This window comes from Phalacrocorax carbo, chromosome 2, assembly GCF_963921805.1.
Source record: "Phalacrocorax carbo chromosome 2, bPhaCar2.1, whole genome shotgun sequence".
Taxonomy (NCBI): Eukaryota; Metazoa; Chordata; class Aves; order Suliformes; family Phalacrocoracidae; genus Phalacrocorax; species Phalacrocorax carbo.
In genome coordinates, this window is record NC_087514.1 from 67,525,024 (window position 1) to 67,547,688 (window position 22,665).

General features: G+C 38.1%; 1 protein-coding gene across 1 annotated transcript in view; it reads left to right on the forward strand.

Annotated features, from left to right (window-relative positions):
* The window catches only part of AHRR (aryl hydrocarbon receptor repressor), a 71,503-nt gene that overhangs the window by 43,290 nt on the left and 5,548 nt on the right, over nt 1-22,665 (forward strand). The window contains exons 4-9 of the mRNA XM_064443180.1: nt 13,031-13,120; nt 14,355-14,484; nt 15,945-16,078; nt 17,436-17,635; nt 19,306-19,424; nt 20,358-20,499. Coding sequence (XP_064299250.1) covers nt 13,031-13,120; nt 14,355-14,484; nt 15,945-16,078; nt 17,436-17,635; nt 19,306-19,424; nt 20,358-20,499 — 815 coding nt within the window. The remainder of the gene's footprint in view (nt 1-13,030; nt 13,121-14,354; nt 14,485-15,944; nt 16,079-17,435; nt 17,636-19,305; nt 19,425-20,357; nt 20,500-22,665) is intronic.

The window sequence follows — 22,665 nt, forward strand, 5'->3', positions numbered from 1 at the left end:
CTTGCTGATGAATACTGATAAAGGCCAGACCTGGCCTGCTTTGTCATTTCCATGCTCACTGGCAGCGTACACTCTTTCAGGGAAGGTCCAAGTTGTTTTCAGAATGTTCCAAGCCACTCTTTTTCCCAGTTGACAGGCAGATTTCCACATGACTCCTCTACTCTTCAGGCTTCAGGGCACAAGAATCACATTTTTGTGGTTTTGTCTCATATTTTTCTTTATGGCTGCACTGAAGATGCCAGTCATCATACTATCCTGGTATTTCTTATTCAGTGACACTATACACTCATTCTTCCTGAGCAGAGATAGTCAGCTATGCATGCCCAATTCACCTTTTTCCTGCTGAAAACAAATAATGATATACAGCTGAATAACAAAGTATTGGATTTGGTTGCTATTTCACTATAAAGCCCATGTGCGGGCGCAAGAAATGCAAGGACCTTTCAGGCATAATGTGAATCACAATTCAGAAGGGCGGCTGCAGGCTTAACATGTCTCCGTGCGGAAAAGGAAAAAACCATAGCCTATTTTTCTGTATGTAGTTCAGAGTGACAACAGGCTCCCTTACGAAAGCCTCCACAGCACTGATCCAATGCCAGAATCACCTGCCCTTCAATGGGAACATCTGCACCTCCCTGGTTCTGCAGTCCAGCCCACCCCACCCTTCTGGAGCTTCTAGTGGTAACTACGCCAATCTTTATTCATTTTAGCGTGTCAGGAGACTGCCCAGGAGACCCATGCAGTCAGTGTATATGCTTAGCAGCAGGCTGCTGAATGCTTTGGAATCTCCTCGTGTATGAAAGAGACTTTGTTTCTTCTGGCCAAACACAGGACAAACCTCTTAGTTTTCACCAATGGCAGCAAAAGCAAATTATTGACATTTTGTATATTAATCTATGGCAAAGGTCTCATTCTCCACCCTTCCTAAACAGTACTGCAATTGCAACTTACTTACTCAAATTTTTAGACAAAGACTTTCAGATGCCTGGCATCTTAAACAATACCTTAAAATCACACATATGGTCTTTTATTTAAAAAGAAATAGCTTCTTCAAAATCATGTCTGTCTTCAGGAGAGGAGAAAAACAGTGAAAGCTAGTTTGGGTGGTGTGGCCCTTGTAATTCTCTACTAGTATCAATAATTGTAGCTTCATTACATTAATCACTTAATCATCTGAAGTTGGATTTTTCAAACTGAGCTTCCGTGTTTTTTAGGCGTGCTTTTGTTCTACCATTTAGCAGATTAATTTTGCTGATTTGAGTTGTAACTAACATGACTAGTGAGATAGTTCAGGTATCTAGCTACTGAGCAAGCAGCATTTGTGCTTGGAATTGACTGTTGGTGCAAAGCTATAGCATAATCAGGTATAGGCACTTTATCATTTAGACAAGTCCTTTATATATTATTTTTTAATTCCATATCACAGATTTGGGCACTATTGTGAATAGGAAATTTTGGTTCTTGCTTGGTAGTTCCCACTGAAGTCAGTGAGGCCTTTTTTCATTCCCTTGAGTAACAAATAGAGACCAAGTCTTCTTAATCAAAACCAACGAAAGTCAGACTTTTTATCTAAGTAAAAGACTCAGGATTTGATACAATGCAAGCTTGAAGCATATTATTTAACATTATGTCATTACCTTAAAAGCGGCTGCAAATAATAAGCTTTCTGGGAGTTACTTTGAACGGAGAGGTGCATGTGCACATTTTGGCAGTGAAAGGTACTTCCAGGTGGCTTCTGCTAACAGCTTGAACTAGAGTTCAAGTTTCATTCCAAGGCAGTTGGAAAATGATACATTAGAAAACATCCTATTGGTGCTGTTCTTCACTCTGCATAAGGAAATAACATAGCAAACCCTTTTCCCACTTGGTTTCCTGTAATTTTTTAAAACTTGTTAGTCTGATTCCACTTCCTCCTTCCAAACTGATTTATGTAATCAGTACTTGATAAAACTGTGCTCTTGAAAAAGGTACTCCAGTTTGAATTTCAGTCTGAGAGCAAGAGATTTTACTCTTCCTGTTATTTTTTAATTTAAACTTGAAAAGGAAAATTGGGAGTCAGACAAAAGTGCGTGGTTGTTATACAGGGCTATGACCAAGGCACAGACTTCAGAAGTCAAAAGCTGGTAGAGAAAGACTTTTTGATTTATTCTGGTCTTCAATTCCTTTTCAGCTTCCAACAGTGCTGACTCTCTTAGTACAGTCCTTCTAAAGTAAATCCTGTTAGGTGATGATACAGTGCTTCACCTTTTAATCTGCTGGTTTAAAATGGGGCCATCAAAATAGGAAGTTCTCAAGAAAAGCTCGTGGTCTCAGTGCATCTTCTTTTTCAGTTAATACAACTTTTAAAAGTTACCTAAACAACCCTTCTGCTTTCCTTTGTTTTCAAGCATGAACCTTCTCCCAGTAATTCAGATGACATGATTTAAGCTGACATTAGTCACTTGGGATGACTTACAGAGAATTTATCCATGGAAAAAAAGCCATAAATGGGGTCAGGAGTAACTTGCCATTTTATCACATGTGTACATTCACTTTCTTCTTGCCAGGCGCAGGCAAAACACAAAGGAACATTTCAGAGGCCCTGGTCCTTTTTTTTTTCCTTAGCAAATAGGCATATTTCTAAAATCCAGACTTGAAATTTGGCATGGCCACAACTTTGTGCAAAAAATATTCTTTCTGTTGCCCTTTAAACAAATAACTAATGTTCTCACTTATTCCTTCTTTTTTTTTTTTTTTTCTTCTCAGACAAATCTGGTCAGAGAAGCCTGTGACCTCTAAATTCCATTTGCTCTGTCCTCCAGCCCTTAGTTCTACTGTTAGGACTGTAATGATCATGATGCTGCCATAGCACGGAGGTTTCTGAAATAAAGGTGGTGGCACCCTCCAGCTTGACAGAGGGGCAGAGCAAAACAAAAACATGTGATCCTCTCCCTTCAGATTCTCAGCCTAAATACGAGACAAGTGATGAAAGATGCATTTCAATGGGCAACACACTCTGTCGAAATAATGAACAAAATTGTAACCACGATTGCTAGTACTCATAGTGTATGAGCAGCTTGACCTTTGCCAGGACTTTTGCAAGGGTTTTAAGGAGGGATTTGAGGAGAAAAATCCGTTACCCCTGCAGAGGCTTGCATGGAGCCTTTAGCAAAATGGGGAACTCCATGAAGTGCTTGTTTTCAAATCCTGCATATGGGTAAGGGTAACATGTTGGACTGGTGAGAGTTAGTTCTTCGCTTCTCCAACATGAAATGATTGTAATTGAGGGGGGAGCAAGCTGTGAGCAAATTGGAAAATCAGGACAAGCAGTTTATGTTTAATGTCATAGAGAAGAGGGAGTGGGCAGCCAGTGCAGGTGTGCAGTGAGGAGAGACAGCATCCTCTCTGTTTTGCACTGGCATCAGAAAAGTTGGCTTCCATTTGTTAGGGCAGAGGCAAACCTGCTGTCATATGAGGAGGCCTAGCTGAAAAATTTTAGGTGTACCAGTGAATGGAGAAGCTGTCCATCAGCAGCATTAAGGTCTGTATCAATTAAGGTCTTAAGAATCAATAAGCTTTGGACACAGACCAGATGTGGATCTGAATTTAAGAGCACTGTTGCTGTCTCCAGACTGTTCACCACAGCTAACTCCACCCGAGCTCACTTTTCACAGCCGCTTCCTCTGTTCCTGCTCAGGCTATTTCGGTGCCTCTGGAGATGGTCCAGCGGCCACGTGACTTCCTCCCCAACAAAACATATTCTCCCATTTCAGCTTGGTTAGGTTTTTTCCTCACTGACTCCAGAGCTAACTCTTGGCAACTGTTCTTGCCAATCAATAGGTTCAATATCCTTATGTGAGCACTGTGTTGTGTAGATGCATCGGGATTTAGTCTGCTGCTAGAGCTGGACTTCTTGCATTCAAGCAATGAAGGCAATCATAACACACTGTTGCTTCCATACAAGTTTCTTTATCAGCATTTGCTTTTGGGGAAATGTCCTGTTAGAGAAGATGGAAAAGTTGTGTACTGTAAAAAAAAAACAACAACCAAAAAAACCCACCCAAAAACCAAACTCAGAAGAAATAGAAATACACTTTAAATAATGCCTGCGTATTATCATAGATAATTGCAATCTTACATTGTTTGACTGGTATTCAACTGGTTGAAGTGAAATTGTAAATTAGTAGCCTAATCTGTATTTATAGCTGACACTTTTTTCCAGTGTATTTCTCATTCTCAACTCCAAAAAACTAATGAGCTGCAGCCTTGTTATCTTCTTAGTAAGGTGAAGTGATGAGCAAGAAAGCAGACCCAGGCAAGACTGGGTGTTGTCTTCAGAATTTTTGCAAATTTGCAGTGATTTTGTTTTGTCGTTACGAAAGTTTCAAAAGGAAAACTTACATATTCTGCTAGAAATATTGAGTACATTTCAATTTTACTTTTTGCCTACCTCAGTAAAACTTGAATATGCTATTTGATGGGTTTGAACTGAAAAGAAAGCTGCTGTTAAAAAGCATGATGTTGACGATTAAATGTACTGTTTCCTATTAGCAAGGATAAAGTATTGATTTGGAGACAGGAGGACAGATAGGCATCCTTCAGATAGTTCTGTTTCTATTCCAAGAACTTCAAGAGAAATCACCATCCTTCTGATTTTAACTGTCCCTGACATATTATGAGTAGAAAAAGAAAAATGAGAGATTTTGTATCCCATTGTAACTGCAGTTCTTCCAGGAATTCCTAGCTGCAAAAGCTGATGGTGGCCAACAGCAGGCATTTTCCCCAACATGTTTTACACCTTCCCCCCCCTCCCAGTACTGCAATGACCCCAGAATTCTCCAGTAGCAGAGACTGGGCTTTTTTTTTTTTTTACCAATAACAAAACAAATGTCTGCTCAAACTAAAGCAGGGGCTTGCAGAAGGGCCTTAGAGAGGGGTTCATCTAGTGTGTAACTCAGCTTAAGATTTGCAGTCATTACTGCTGGTTAGAGGAGTTGTCTCTAACTTTCCAGCCTCACCTCCTCCCAGACAATCCACTGTCATCCACTTCATGCCTAGATTAGAGAAAGTGTTGCTTACCTCTCTGGGTCGCTGTAACACACGAGTAGCAGAATTCACACCTGTTGCCGGTGTGGGACAGGGTGTGTTTTATACAGGATACAAAACATGCATAAGATGATAGCTAGCACAATAAGACTGTGCCCAGAGTCAAATTCAGGAATGCCACACTCCCTGAAAAATCCACTGTCCTGAAATGGTGTTTAAAAAAGCTGGTTTAGCATATATTATTGAACAGTATGTGAAATACAGATTTTGCTCTTCATCCCACCCCCTGAAATAGTTCTGCTTTAGAAAATGTGATATATAGTGCTAAATACACAGGAAAATAGTGCTCTGAAATTAAGGCATCACATTCTGTTTACAGTCTATAGGCTACAACATTGTCTTTTTTAGGTTTTGATTCCTTACAAAAAGAGATGACTGCCATTCATGCTCGTTAACAGTTTGCAAGTACAAATAGAAGTCAGCTGTGGATGGAATATTATGACAGCTTCTTCTCTTCAGGACTTGATGCACTTACATGTAAATAACACTGAAAAAAAAAATCCAGACATTTGGTACTTACATATGTCTAATTGTCCAACATGTTGGATAAATATTACTCAAGACTCTTTCAGTAAGTTATTTCTGTGAAAGATAATGGGTAATCTTACTACATTTGCTATTGCAAAGGCTACCTAACTAAATTTGTTATTACAAGTGCAGAGTAGTGAGCAATTAATGCTTCATTTTGAGTCTTCTCAAATGGAATTAATCAGGCTTGCATTTTCTATTTTGAAATTGTTGAAGAGAAGACTGAAAAGCCCAGAACAGCTGCAGAACTCAGGAAGAATGAAGGGCTGAACTTGCACTGAAGATACAGTATCGCCCCAGCTTTCCTTCCATCTGTGAATACAACATCTGCTTTTGAGGAAGTGAAATGAGAAGCTGCATAAATCAATATAAAGATTGTTTCTATTTCCAAGTGTAGTCCAAGGCATAGTATTTGTGAAAGAATATTGACAGTAGGGTTCCATTACTGGTAGAGCACAATTTTGATTTCAATATCATGATTTATGAGGAGGCTAAAGGAAAAGATATACAAGATTATGTCATCCTTTAGTATCCTTTTGTGATAATTGCTAAGGTAAATGACATGTTACTCATCCAAGTACTTGCTAGCATATCCAATAATCATAATACCTATAGCTATGTATTAATGAATAAAATGTGGTTTTTTCTGACAATTTTATGATTAATGATTTGAATGTTAGATTACTATAAATAGTCTCCAGTACTTCTATTATATCCATTAAACTCAGGCAGTTTTCATATACTCACTTCCCATATGAAATCCTAATTGATAATGCAAAGAAAAGAATAATGTTGGTTTTTTTTACAGTTAGACATGAAAAAATCCACCAAACCTTGCCATCAATAGCAAGCACTGCTGGTGTTAATAATTTCTTCTAAACAAACATGCCATATAACAAATTTGTACTGAGGTGTTTGATGTCACCCATGAATTCACTTTTGCAGCAATAAAACCTTCCCTAAGCTGTCCTTAAGCTATTAGTCACTAGTACTGCTTGTGAAAACAACGGGATTCAACTGGCATGCGTCTCTCTCTAGAGTGCACCACATCAAATTTCTGCACATACAAAGCCAAACGGTGCTTCAGCTCAATCTGCATATAGCTCTCAGATCAGTTTGCATACAGTTGTTCTTTCACAGTACCATCTTGGGCAGAGCAGTTGGTTTTGAGGTGCTGGGCTCGTCAGACACCAGCAGTTCATGCATATAGTGAAGAGAGGCCCTACCCCAATGACTTGAAACAGACTAAGCAAGCTTTGTTATAAAAGCTAAGCTTGGAAGGAAAGTCTAAGGAAAGAAAAACTACATTTACAATTTTGCATCATGCAATCAAAACAACTTTAAAGGCAAAGTTTTTCTTGGTTGTGTCCAATACTTATTACATATCAAGCATACAAAACCCGACATCACCATGGTTTAAAATTCATTTACATGTGTGCGCACATTACAATCTCAGCCTCCAGGGAACTACTATGTTTTCTTGAAAGTTTATAGCTCACAATTACCACAGCCTAATGACTTACATTTTCCTAACTGATTTCCAGGAGGCCAGTTTTTTTGTCTGCTGCCTCCTGACAAGCCACAGCATTCCAGCTCCCTTGTTAGACTGAAGACACATATATAAACAAGTATCCCCAGAGTTTCCCTAATTCCTTGGTGGAAGTGATGGGATACCAGAAAATGGAATAGTGAGAAATTTCACCAGCCAAATGGCTCATAAGCATCCACACCTTTCAGATGGCACAGTTGTTCCCTCCAACAGTAAATGGGAGGGCCAGGGCTCAAATTCTTCTGGCAATGTGAATGATCTTTGAAAATTTTGCTGGTCCCTGCTCTGGGTAGTGCAGCACTAGATGCTGAATTTCCGTGCTGTGTTTGAGGAGCCTGAAGTGATATCCAGGCTCAAGGAGATAGGCAGGAACGTGGACTTCATTTTACCTGGGAAGACAAGAGGAATGAAAGGGGCATAATGTTCATACATACCTATTTCTTTGTATTTTAAAAGAAACATTTCTGCTGCCTGTGAAAACCAATCAATCAGATTGAACACTTTCCCTTCAAAAGGCTTCCCATATAAACCCACGGCTATAGGCTTCTGCCTGTAGGACTTACTTCCTCTTCTGGCTCAAATGATGGAAATTCATCTTCTGTTTTGTTTCTTTTGCCTGAAAACTAAGCAGTACACGCAAGCCTTTGATCAAAACTGAGTGCTAAAAACAATTCTGCCACTCCTCCTTTGCATGAAATAGTGCTTACTCACAGAAATATTCCTTTTGAAGTTGCTTTGTAGATACCAGAGAAATGCATAAGAGTCCAGAGGGCTAAAAGATACTGTACTTGTTGAGCAAAGGCCATATTTTGATGTCACCAGATACGGTATTTCTGAATAGTCTTTTATGCGGGGTTTTATTTCAGGGTTCTGTAAGAGTTTCTTTTTTTTTTTTTTGGTTTATAAAGAGAACCTCAGGGATTCCAGAGGGATTTTTGAGAAGGGCAATTATGAGTCCTAAAAACACCAGTGGAAAGAAATACTGATTCACTAAACAATACAGTTAAAGACAGAAGACACATTAACTGTCTGCATTTTCCTCCTAATATTCATAAGACAAGAATGAATATATCATTTCCAGAGTTTTTAAATAGCTACTTATTTAGATCATCAGAAAATGGCCCCATCCCACATAGGATGCAAAAAACCCAGTGATCCACTATTAAATCAAACCGTTCCAGATAAACTGCGAGCCAACTGACCCTGGAAATTTAGTACCCAAGTTGCGTGACTTGAAAATCTGTTCAAAGCAAGGCATGGCTGCAGGCCTTGACTGTTGTACTTTAGTAACCATAGTAACGTGGTCTCTGGAGACCTAATGCTAGTGAATTTTCCTTTATTTCAAGGAAGAGTAATAAGAGAAATGTGGCTTGGAACTTGTTCTCTCTCTCTTTTTTTTTTTTTTTTTCCCCTCCCCTCCTTATTTTTACTATGCCATGACCTTGACCAAAATATCTTTGAAGTACTTGCTGGCTGATTTTCTGCTATGGGACCAGAAAAAATATCAGGATATATAAAGGATCTTGCCAAAGGAAGTCCTATCTTCCTAAAAATATTTGCCTTCATTCCCAAAGAGAACCTCTTGACTAATAATGTTTCGAAACCTTCTTAATGGAAGGAACTGATAACTTTCATCTCACAGCTACTGCAGGCACCAGAATAATGTCGTATTTTCTTTGAACTGACAGATTAATTGTTTTTTGTTTCAGTAGCAGGTGCAGCTTTTCGTGAGTACATAATTGGATGTACATGTTTTTTCAAAAGAACACAGGCCCCTGTCTGGTGCCAAGCTCTTTTTTTTTTTTTTTTCCATTTGGGAAAAAAAAAAGTTATTTCATTTTTGAAGTACAATGTAGAAAACTCATGTAAGTGTTTTTAAAAAGCCAAATACAAACAAACAAATGTTCACAATACATACTTAAGTCTGTCTCACATGTTTCAGCTATTATCCTGGATTAGAAATTCCATCTGTCATTGAATCCATACGATTTACCAAATGACAGTTTACAACCCTGTATTTTCTGCGAATTCAAAGTTAGTTAGTTTTTGTTGCAAAAGTTTTAATGTCCACACTAATGTCTTCATGTGTGTGTTTCTATGTGTGACTGTGTCCCTGTGTGCTTGTGTAAGTATATGCAAATTGCTAAAAATTGTGATAGGATGCAAGTGGACTTTATTGATTAAACCACACCAGTTGTACACAAAGCAAATAACATTGACGTCAAGCCATAGAGGTTGGTTATTTTGTCCTCTAAATCCAAGAGCCCTATCCTAAACTTTCCATTATTTCTACTGAAAGGAATAAAGAGAAATGAGGAGAGCTGACTTTACTTCTCTGTGCTGGCCCCCCTGTGTTTTGGGCAGACGTGCTTACATTAGGGAGTGTGATCTTCACGGGTTTAAGGCTGGTCTGTGCCCTCTTTTCTTTTTCCTCCTCCCAGGTTATCAATAACCTCCCATTCACTGGGAATGAGAGAAAGCTGTCGCCGAGACTTTTATTTCAGTAACTCAGAATGTTTAAAATCATAAGTGGAGCCATATACTTTGTTGTCCTGTTTAATGTGAGACCCTGTAACTTAGAACAAAAAAGCTGGGAATAGTTTTTGTTCATTGTCATGGACTGAAGCTCTCTCTCTTCCACTCAGTCTAACAAATCCCCAGGATTCTGGCCAGAATAATGAAAAGTCTCTAGGCAGTGTTACTGTAAAGGGCTTGAGTATGGAGTTGTATATGATACCTGAGAGATTTATCTGAGAGTTCAGAAGAGGTCTTTTCCTACTAACTTGCAATCACTACTACCTACTTCTGGGGTACCAGATCTGTGCTAACACACACTCCTCCTTTTCCCCAGCTGTGGTAAGTAGGTAGGAAAAGTATAAATCTCAGCCCAACTCTGACTCTATTCAGAGTCCTCTGTGCTACAGAAGTCACGTTTCACACTGAACTGCACTTTAGGATAGTACTGAGGAAGGAGAAAAATTTGCAGTCATGGGTAAGACTCACTGAAGTTTTACTCCATGCCCAGCTCGTCTCTTTTTAGTGTGGTTGAAGCAGCAGGTTTCCCAGCTACAGTGAGGTTTAGACACATGGAATTTGTGTTAATCCTCAATAGATTCATGTGGCTCCACAAAAGTTGTTGTTGCACCAAAGTGGGTTTTGGTTTTCCTGCCTGCAGGGCAGAGCATCTGATGTCTGTGTTTGGGGTCATGAAAAACCAGGCGATGCTTAGTTAAGAGATCTTAACTCAGAAAAGGACATCAGTATTTTGAGAACAAAACAAAAATAAAGCAGGGGAAGTTTGTAATTCTCTTAATTTACATACCTTCCTCAAATCCATACTTGTTTCTGGCTTCATCTAAACACGTGGCTCCTTGAACTTTTCCTCCACTACTTCTTTCCTCTTTCTCCCTTTCACTCTTCCTTAATACCTCCTCTGACCTCACAGATGTTGTTGCCAGTCCACTGATCTGAACCCTTATAAATACACATGGTCCCATTTCTCCTTCTCGTTTTTACAAACTGCTACCCCTTGTCCAGCCTGACTCTGGCTCTATGAAAGAAAAACGTGTAAAGAGAAACCTGCCCCACCTTCCACTGTGAGGGAGCAAGTTTTACATTTTTTAAAGACTGATCTCAGGGTATGTGTCTAGGCCTAAAGAGTATGTACCAATATGTTGGATGAAGAAGATTCATTGCTGAATAGGGGTATTTATTTCCTGATTTTTAAAAGCAAGCCTTGACAAAGGCAGGTGCTCCCCGGCTATTTCCTACAGGGGCTGAAAACTCCAGCTTGCCTGCAGGGCAATGGAAAGCACATTTTAAGGATGTTCAGCATGATACTCTGTGAGATTCTTTGTTCATATTCAGGTCTTGTTGTCATTTTTTTTACGCCTTCCCAGATAGGGCTTGGTGCATTAACTTTCACAGATAAAGAACATTTCTTTAATGTTCTTAATTTCTACCTGCCCTAGCTGCACGGGCAGGACTAGCGGTCTTTTGGACCATGCATGGTAACAGCCACAGACATGAAGGAGCTTCCTTAAATGTCCTATGGTTATCTTTGTGGAAATTTTTAGTTTGTCCAAATTAAAAGGCCTGCCAGATGTTCAAAATGTAATAAAATTCCTAACATCGCATCACTGATGGTTTCATTGCTGTGAAGATGAGTCCAAAGAGACAAGATGCCAAAAATGCTTTCTTGTCTCCACTTGACATTGAAAATGGATATGACAGATACCATCTATGGAGGCTCCTCTCAGCGCAGAGAAAGGCACAGATGTGAAGATGTAGAAATCTTGACACATTGTCTTCTGGTTGGTGAGGTGCTGCGACGCATTTGGGCATTATTTAGAGCAGAAAATAGCACCAGTCCAGCAAGTCTTTGTGCTTGAAGAGTTGACAGGGATAACTACTGTTCAACACAAACCCAACTAAGCAGACATAATGCTTATTCTGGAAAGGATCTGTATCTATGGAACTGACCTGGAGCTGAACACGATTTGCCCTTGACTATTCTTAGTGATGACTCATGGTTAGCATTGACTTGATTGAATCAGTTACTGCTACAGCACTTTCCAAACGTAGGTGAGCCATTGCAGTGTCTCCACTACATCTCTCCAGTCATCATTTCACAGGTTCTTTGAGGCACAGAGCCCCTGGCCATATATGGTCCCACTGGCCCACATTTCCAAAGGTGCTTCACATTGTGATTGGGGCCAAATCTTCTGAGGAGGTCAGCCTATTGTGCACTGAACTCTTGAAATTCTGCCCACCATTGTCACAGTGGGAACAGGCTTCAAGCAGTCTTGGAAATCTGGTCCTTATTTAGGAACCAAAAAGAGAACCAAGCTCACAAAAATATGTCAGTGTATCTGGTTACTGAGCAATTGAAAATTTGCCCTCATTGTGCTTCAGGATTAACTCAGGATTAATAGGCACATCACTACAACAGTAACTTGTGAGAAAGGTGAAGCAAGGATAATAATAATATAGCAGTATTTCATCAGCAGCTATTTGAACTGTAATCTCAAAAGACCTCAAAATCATCACATGAAAGGATCATCCAAACTACCTTGGAACTGCTGGAGTGAAGATATGTTACTGAATCTTTATCAAGGGAAGAGAGGCAAAATTAGTCAGTGTGCATGCAGCATGATGGATCTTAATCTTTACATCATGTATTTAATTTAATCCTTACTTTTATTTTTTTATTTCTCTGGTTGCTCTTTTTGCATCACTGTGTCTATGAGAATTAACTTAGCTTTTTTTCTAGACTAAGCACTGGTCTATATCGGTGAAGTATTTATTGCCTGCTTTTTATATTTACGCATTTATGCAATTATGCTATGTTTGCATTTTTATAGAAGCTTAAGAAAATAGCTATACTTTAAAATACACATCCAGTTTTAAAGGCATAGCTACAACAGCACAGGTATTTAATGTTCTTGTTGGAGATTATGACATAATCTATATGTATCAATGCGTATAAATTCAAAGCAATTATTATGGAATGTGATGTTTTAAATTAAAAGGAAAAATGAATAGTTGACATTTGCTATTGAACTTTTAAATATGTGAACTAATGACAAAATAAAATTTAAAGTACATAATAAACTAGTAATGTAATATGGTAGTTACACTGTAATTAGCTATCCTAACTTTTTCAAAAAAAGGAAAAAGCATGTTCCAGATTGTTATTAATTTCTTCATGTTAGGAAAAAACTGCCTTTCTGCAAAAATTTGATGTCCAACTTTTTTGTAGAGTGATTTTTTCATATCTAGAATATTCTTAAAATTATTATATTTTATATGAATTTTACTCTTTACTTTCTGATCATCTTTTTAATTATTTTATTTTCCCTTCTTTAGTCACTGAATGGTTTTGCGTTGGTGGTGAGTGCAGATGGAATGATATTTTATGCATCATCGACAATTGTGGACTATCTAGGGTTTCATCAGGTAAATATATTAACAAATATTTAGAATCCTTAGTCGCTGTAATTGTAATGGCTTTCTTGTAGTCACTCTTGCTAACTGGCTTTCTAAAATGCAGTACCGTACGTTGTTTTGCCTTATCCTTCTACTGCTGATTAGACATAGGCTATTACTGAAATTAAATTATTTTGCTATGCCATTTCAGACTAATTTTCTTTTTTAGTTTTTGTGATCTGACAGGTGAAGATGAATTCCTTGTATTATTGTTCCCTTTGTAAAGCTTTTGTTAACAGAAACATGATCTATTACAAAAATAAGATTTAGCTAAAAGTTTCCCTTCAATTTCAGTATAAGATGTTGCTATTCTAGACCGGTTGTCTGTGAATAATACATATAATGTAAAGTCAACAGGTTGATCTGGGAGTCATCTAGCCAAGGTTTGAGTTTCTATGACCCCTATGACCTGTTCCAGTGTTTAACCACCCTGACTATAAATTTTATTTTTGCTTATATCAAGTCCCTGTTTCCCATGTTGCAACTTGTGTTTGTTGCTTCTTGTCCTCCCACTTGGTTCTTCTCAGAAGAGTCGGGCTTTGTCTTCGCTACACCCACTCATTCGCTTGATGTAGACAGCGGTTAAGTTCTTCCTGAAGTTTTCCCTTACAGCTGAACAAACCCCGTTCTTTCCTCTCCAGATATGTCACATGCTCCAGCCCTCTTAAGTGTCTTGGTAGCACTCTCCTGGGCTCACTGGTATGCTAATACCTCTCTTTTCCTGGGGTACCCAAAATTAGAGAGAACTCTGCCTTTGCTGAACTTCCCGAGGTTCCTGTCAGCGCAATTTTTACAGCCCATCAAGGTGTGAGCAGCCACCCTCCTCTCCCCACTTGGTACCCTCTGCAAACCTGCTGAGAGTGCACTCTCTCCCATCATTCACTAATCAATAAATTAAACAGGGTTGGTCCCAGCATCAGTCCCTGGGGGACGCACTGGTCACTGACTGCCAGTTGGACTTTTTTATGACTCACATTTGCATATGCACAAAAGAGTTAAGAATAAAAACAATCATCTTAGGATATGAAGTCAGAAAACAGATGTTGAAAAACAGGGTCCTCTGAAATAACTTTCCTCAATCAATCTTTGCTCTGAAGGTATCCTACACCAGCCATTATTTGAAGGAAAATATCAACCTAAAGATAAGTGTCTGCCCTACTACTAATGCTCACAAATTAAGCGTTCCTTGTTGTAATTGTTTCAGACTGATGTAATGCACCAAAACATATATGATTACATTCACGTGGATGATCGCCAGGATTTCTGTAGACAACTGCACTGGGCCATGAATCCTCCCCAGATGTTGTCTGGACAGCAACTACAGACAGAAACAGGTGGGATCGTATATGTAGACTGGAAACATAGGCACCACTGTACAGAGGCAGAATTGCACTCCACCTACATCCTTGTCTGTTGCATATCAAGTCAGATTCTTCACTGGAAAGCTGCATAGTGGCTGTTTATAATGTTATTGTCCCATAGATGACGTTTCTTCCAGATCCTTGACATTCATAAGGTAGTGTGTGCCATTGAAGCTATAAAGGTGATGTTTCCTTTATTTTTCTCTGACTAATGTACCTTCAGATATTCTTATCCATGCAGGATGATCCGCATCAGTGTTCGTCCTACCAGACTTTTGTTCACACTGATCAGGACGTCAGTATTCCTCTCACTAATGCAAAAACGCCCCATGGAAAACATTTCTGTACAGTACCACAGCGGCAACATCACTTTCTGCCATTTGTTTTCCCTTGCAAAATTAGGTAGACAGGAGTCTTCAGAAGAAGAAGTAGGCTTAGCAACACACTTTTTCCTCTGAGGCTGTGTTTCCTGAGTATGGCAGGTGGATACATGTGCTTGAGGTTTCTCCTTCATGAGGCATTAAGCTGAAATCATGACTACAGCAAATACAATGGGGTTGAAATTGTTAACTTTATAAAGAATTATGGATCCCAGCAAGATGTATGCATTTAACCAGAAGGTGAGGAAGTAATTGAGGAAAGAAATTGAGGAAGCACAGTCCCCAGATGGGTGGGGAGAAACTTGCAAGAAATCCTTCAGCAGCCTTTATGAAGTCCTCAGGAACACAGTCACAAAACTTTGGTAGAATTTCTAGCAGTTTCTATGTTTTGCAAGATCTTACAGATATCTGAGGAACTTAAGATTTTGTAGGAAGTATGCAGAAAACAAATTAAACAATGTGCATTAATATTTCAAACTATAAAAAGTTACAAATATTTGGAATTTTTGTCTTAATATATACAGTGGAGAATTTCAGTTCCTAAGTTCATACTTCTGTTCAAATACTTGTGTCTTTTGGGAAAGAAGTACTTCAAAAGCTACGCACTTGCAGTCCAAAGCTGTAAAACGCTTTATTAAAAATCAAGGAGGCAACAGATGAACATTAGCTAATCAGCCACTGTTAATTTGTTTGTTTTCTTGCATTAGCATTTTTCCTTATTTTGTTCCTTTTTCTAATGTATTTTCTGTGATCACTGATCACAAAACCAGCAACATCTGCTACCCTGCTTTGCATCATTAAAAATCATAAAAACTCAGGAAATAAAAAAGTCAAAGTTTCTGAAGAAACTCACCTGAATCCCATTGTAGAGCTTTTGGTTTTTTCTTTTGGTAGAGCATGTGCAGATGTATCTACACATGAGGCAATTTAATACTCACCCTTCCATAAAGTAATTTTTAGCAATTTCCATAACAGCTTCTTCAATTGGCTACAGAAGATTTTTGTTCTTTCTTAGTGTGATCTGATATATATTTCCTCCACTGTTGTTCCTAGGAGAAGAATATATTCTCAGTAAACTGTTTAAAGCACAAGAGAATGACAGCATGACAACAGATTATTCTTCCTTCTTAACTCGTTGTTTCATCTGTCGGGTTCGCTGCTTGTTGGACAGTACTTCTGGCTTCCTTGTAAGTATAATTTCACCTTAGAGAACTGTAGTCATGACATACTAGATTTTTTAATTACTTCATATGAAAACTATTTCAACATACATATTGAACATAAATATTGTGGAGAGCCTTGGACAGGATACACTTTTCATTTGCTTTGCACTAACAACAAACACCTAAATTAATTTATTAATATGTACAAAGAGTGATGGAAGGAGGTTGCTGTATTTGAAATGGAAAGAATCTATGAGCTTTTATATTTTAAGCTCTTTTGGACAATATCTGTCCTCAATTTGTAGTGGGCCTAGCACAAGGGTGGCAAGCCTGAGTTTCAGTGATTAACATTTAGGAACAAAAATAACAATGATCCACTTCTCCCTTTTGTAAAGGGTCCTTAAACAATAAAATCCAGAATTAGAAAGTCTCCCACACACTCCTCAAATATCCTTACTAGGAATGGCTCATTTCTAGAAATCACTTTTCCATTTGCTCAGTAAAGACCAATCCTGTTTCTTCCCATGACAAAGTATGGCACATGCAAAGAAAATGAGAGGATCAGCACAAGACAAGGAAATGCAACTTCTGTCTCAGGTGCTCATTTGCTGGCAGACTATGGGTCTGAACAGCGGTACCAGTTAGTGATTTCTGCATCCCTGCTTTAATCTTGTAGCTCTGGAAAATGCCCAACTCAAACGGACTGATTTTTCTCTGGTCATTTTGTGGTAGGTAACTTTTATACTGACAGGCAGCAACTTGATCTCTGCCTTCTGTTTATATGGAGATTTGAGGTAGGGGTGGATGGTTGCCTCCAAGCTATGTGCTTTGTATCTTGCTACCTTGGGCATATCTTTTCCCTTTGCATCTGCCTGCACAGCCCTTGGGTTGTGCCAGTCCATATACTTCCCAGAGAAAGTGCAGGGCAAGAGGAAAGAAACTCAGGAACCATCTCACTGGAGACAACAGAACATGGAAAAATAACAGTTCCAGCTTCAGAGTGAGGCACAGAGGAAATAGCTCTCTGCACCACCATATGCTGCCCATCTTGGCGAACAGAACACAATGCAGAACTCCTACTTTAAGTATACAGGAGAGAAAAGACCAAAAGCCCAGCCTCAAATGTCTCATTTTACTGTTGATAGTACCTCCACTCTCCATGCCTCCAAAATGGCATGGTTTAAAATGTATGAAGATAATGAAATTCGTAGGTTTTCTCCCTGTTTCAAAACTGGTTTTGGTGTTAAAAAACACACTCCCTAGGCTGTATTAGCATTTTAAATGTTAATACAATAAATGCTTAAGATAATGTTGTTGGTGTTTATTTGTTTGTTTGTGGTGGTTTTTGTTTTGTTTTGTTTTGTTTTGTTTTGTATAACAGACAATGCAGTTCCAAGGCAAACTGAAGTTTCTTTTCGGACAAAGGAAGAAGTCCTCATCAGGAACAGTATTGCCACCTCAGCTGTCCTTATTCTGCATAGTGGTACCACTTCTGCTCCCTTCTGTGACAGAGATGAAGATGAAAAACCTGCTTGTGAAAGCAAAACACAAACCTGATGAGGCAGCAGCAGTTAATACGAAGTATTTTCAAATTAATCTTTTAGCAGTTAGTAAAGTATACTATGGGCTTGATGTTTGTTAACCATGTAAAAAGCACAAATCAGGCTAAATAACTCTCCATTTTAAAACTTTTTCTTAGAAAAGTCAATAATTTATTTGGATTTAATGATACAATGCATAACTATAATATACTATACTATAATAACATAATTTCTTTCTAATACACATTAAATATTATATTACTATATATTTAATTTTATATAGAAATGGGAAAGTTAGGATATCTTCCTAACGTTCAGAAGCTACCAATGCAATAAGTCATTCTACCAGTTGTAAAACTGGAAAAGAAAAAGTATTTTTACTGAGAGTTTTCAAATTTCATTATCTTCTGATAGCACAATTATTTGGACTTGAGCATTTTGTCAACAATCAAAGGAAAATCAAAACTTCAGAAAGCTGAATGTGTGTTTGTGGGAGTGTTCACATAGAGTCAAATGATATGTATTTGGTGTATGTATTTATCTTACAACAGAAGGCTTACAAACACATAAGTCTACAATTGCACTAAATGACCTGGGACTGATCACTTGGTAGCAATCACAGAAGATCAGGACAGATTGTGTCCAGACTCATTCCCTTCCTAATGCTTATTTTTGTTACTCTTCAATGATTGAATTTTAGTTGGTGTTTGGGGCTAGGATTATGTTTTCCCTTATTTGGTTAAATATAACCTTACAGCAGTGAGGTCCATTGCTGTGAAGCAAAATGCTCATCAGCGTGACTGACAGTATCATAATTTGGCTTTTAATAAGGCTATACCTCTGTATGTGTAGATTTACTATCCAGACGTGTAATGTGGTTCTAGCACATACATCCTTTTGACAAGAATTAAATTACTGGAAGGCTGATATAACAGACTACGCACGTTTTTGGAACAGATTTGAAAAGTCATTTCTACTTGTTAGTTTTTCAGTTGTCCAGGTGAAATTAATTGATTATCAGAACTTAGCTCCTAGAAGAGAGGTGCTTTACTTAAGATTTACTAACTGACCGGGCAGTGGCCAAGGATTTGACAAGAATGAAGCGGGTATTTAATTTCAGTGTTTCCTTTGGTTCAGGCCTGAAGCATGCTAGCCAGGAATGGTGGGCAAATTTAAATTGTCTTTTTTTTTCTGATGGTCTTAATAAAGGGGAAAAATTTGTAAAGCAGTGTTACAGACTTTGCACCCTTTCCAAGCCCTAATATGCATTTTGAGCTAAAGATTGGAAGAAATCCACTCAAATCATATGATGATTATTGCAAACTGAAGTCATGTTAACCCTTAAGTGCATTGCTGGTCAGCGTGATGTACATACCTTGAATGTACCTTGAACAGGCAGAACAGAATATACACAGCATTTGTCTCAATTCAAGCTGAAATTTGTTATTCCAGATCCAGTAAGTTGTGAGCAGAATATTCATAAACATAACTATTCCTCGTAATTGATTACAGAATTCCAGTCACACACCAGTTTGGGCAACCAAATAATGCAGGAAACATAGATAATTATTTAGTGTCGGTTACTATATACTTAAAGCATAAGTCTTTGCTAATGGTCAACAGCTTGAAGATCATGTCTTTCACAGTCCGTGATTCTACTGTGTGGTCATTCACTGACAGGGAATTTTCTACATTTTCTGTCCTCTACAGCTCCAGTTCCAAAGGTAATTCAGGGCTGTGTGAAGCAGCAGAATTATATGGAAGAAACAGTCATCATGAAGGTGCTGCTTTCACTAATGTGTTACAGATTGCTGAAAACCAAATCAAAGGTGTGTCTGCTACATACTTCTGGATTATATACAGTTTCTGGAGAAAGAACCTTATCTTTTCTTTTCTCCTGTTAGGTTTTTCAGGTTTTGGTCCCTTTTTTCTTCTCTCTAAAACCCCTTATTTAAAAAAAAATGCAAGAAGTATTGTCTGCTTTCAAAAGATAGTCTGCTGTTTCAGACTGGGCATAAGTAATCTGGTGCCAAGTTTACAGATATATAAACAATCAGAGTAAATAAGAATACTCAATGTATGCTTTCCTGAAAATGGCAGCACTGAATTTAATAAGAATATGTGAAAATCTTAATAATTAATGACAATATCCATCCCTCTTTGAGGAAAACTGGATGATATGTTACAAATGCTAGTTTACCCCAAAAACCAGAAAACAGAGGAAAATGGGAATGTATTGTCTTTAAAACTCATGATTTGCTTGCAGCTTTGACTCATAATTTTCCAGTGTTTGGCTGTGGCATTATTATGAGAATCTATGCTGTATTTCAGAATATACAATGGATAAAATTTTGATGGTGAGTCTACCTCAATGGGCAACTTCTTCTTGAGTAGAGATGTACTCAACCTTCTGTCATACCTGCTGGAAACCTTTAATTTCTGTAAAACCATTCCTTTGTCATAGCCCCATTTTTCATGAACATTTTCTTGTTGGAATAGTACTATTACTGAGAGGGAAAAATTATAATGAACTAATAATACTGAAAAATCATTGGTTAAAGTTGTAAGTGCCTCATTACGTTTTTAAAATTTTATTTTTCAAATGTAATTTTCCTAGTTTTGTGACATTTTTTAGCTTGTACTTTCCTATGCTGATGATTCCAGGGCAGCAAACAAGCCTGTGAACACTCACTCATAGTTTAGGTAAGAAAAAATACTAAATACTGCTTGTATTAAAATAGATTTTCTTTCAAATTGTATAGCAAAGAATAATGGAGAAAATGGGATTTCTCTAGTCAAAGTACAAACAAATGAAGATCACTGGGTCTGGGTTCAAGCTAACACTCAACTTCTGTATCGAAATGGTTGTTCAGAATATGTCCTTGCTCAACAGCAAATGTTAAAGTAAGTATATTTTCCAATATTAAAACATCTGTATTTCAGAAAAATGAATGTATTCTTTATGTATGAGATCCTTAAAAGGACTGTAGTGACCTAAGAGAAGAGCTGAATGAGAAGGATTTCTTTTACTTATGAAATGGAAATCCATTTGTGTCTTGGAACATATGAAATGGCTGTTATAATCCTAAACAATATTTATTAATTTTCTTCAGTTCTGTTTTCTTCTGAAGCTGAGTGTACATACCTACTAAATAGATACTTCAAAACCAAAATGCTTGATTATTAATATGTTTTGATTTTCCTGCACAAAAATGTATTTTGGGGTTTTGTTTTACTTTGCAGCTGAAACTCTTCGCTGATTCAGTGTCCTGGTTTTTCTACTTTTTAACATTTGATTATATTAAGCTTTTTTTTTTTTTCTTTATGGATGACAGTTTAGCTCATGTTTTTAGTTGTGGATGTTCAACATAATCTAAACAGGGATGCTCATATTCATTGTACGTTTATAGACAGGTACGTCTAGCTGGCTGTAGGCCCTGCCTTAGAGTGGAAGCTAATCTCACAGATTTGCATTCAAAGAGGACCTCCCTGCTGGGTTTTGCCCTTTCCTCCCAAATAGGCTTTTCTTCCTTCCCCATGGGATTGTCAGTTCCAGCTCCCATGGGCCTTGTTGAGGTACCTCTTCAAGCTGGTCTGAGGGAAGAGGTAAGAGGGTGGACTGAATGAGCGGGGGCCAGGAGGTGTACGCAGCCACCATCTGGCCCAGTGGAAAAAAATGTGGCTGTTACCACTGTTTTTTTTTTCTTTAGGATGCCTCGCAGGTGGAAGAAATAAATGAAAAAGTCTTTGAACTTCCAGAATAGATATCACTTGCAGGCAGTGTATTTCTCAGGATTCATGTGAATAGCAAAGGAACTCCTGCTTGAGGGTGGTGGAACTCTTTAACGTTACTCGCTGGGACAAACATCGTCTTGCCATGCTATTAAAAAACAGATTAAAAGGGGCTGTTTCTTGTATTTATGTCTCTACTTGCAAATTGTTTTCTGTGTAATTAAGCACACTTATTCATTCTTATTTAGTTATGTTTTCCCCTCTGAGTGGTTAAAATCCTTCCTTTGTGCCTGATAGTTCCTGCAGACTGAAGTGTTAAAAGAGTTAGCCTTGGAGATTATGTTCAGTTCTGTCCTCCTGATAGTCTGCAATAGCTTTGATCCTTACTGCTACTCTTTTTGTTAAAATGTATGCTGTCTTCCTGGAAACGTACATTCTTTTGGAGAATTTTCACTAGATACTATTTCACTGTAAAATTCTTCATTTGGGGGTCTAAGCTTTTTTGACTATTACATTTTGTTAAGTCCATTGTTTCCCAATTAGACCATTTCCTGAGAAGCTAGTTCTGCAGCAAATTTCTATGATACCACTTGCATCTCAGAACTATCAATAATAACAATAACAATATTTAGCAGAGGACTGAAAATATTTAATATCTAATGGAAAAAAATAAAGAGAGAAAATATTCTCCTTTATTGGTGTACATTTATTACAGTGGGAGATTCTCTCTTTGTAACTACATGGACTCCATCTACTGGAAAATCCTATACTTGCACATTAGGTCCATATCCAAGGAAAAAATTGCTAACAGTGAGCTAAGAAGAAAGCATTCTGAAACCCTTACTAGCTCCCCAGGTTTTCATGCTTGGTTTTTTATTGAGATGTCCATTTCTTGTTCAAAGAGGGAGGGGGCCAACTTGTAGCAATGATCCTGCCTGGTCGGGAATCAGCACGTTAGTGAATTCCAGACAAATCCTGTACTTGAAGATTTGGACCCCAAGTTCTGAAAACTTCTGCACTGGGCATGGAAATGGTCAGGCAAATTTCTCTGCCAGAGCTCTTCGATAATGTTGAGTACTTCTGCTGGAGGGCATGGAAAATTAATTCAGTGGCCGTCTTAGGAAGAGACAACATGAATTCAGTTAGACATGTAAAACAAACCTATGCCCAATATAAACATCTGTGACTATTTTGGACACTTAATTCAGCATTTTATTTCCTCTCAGCTAACTCTGCATTCTCAAAATATAAGACCCCCATGGTTGTCCCTCAAATCTTTTTGATCAGAATGTTCTTATGTGTCTGAATAATTCCTTGTTAACAAAATACATCTCATTT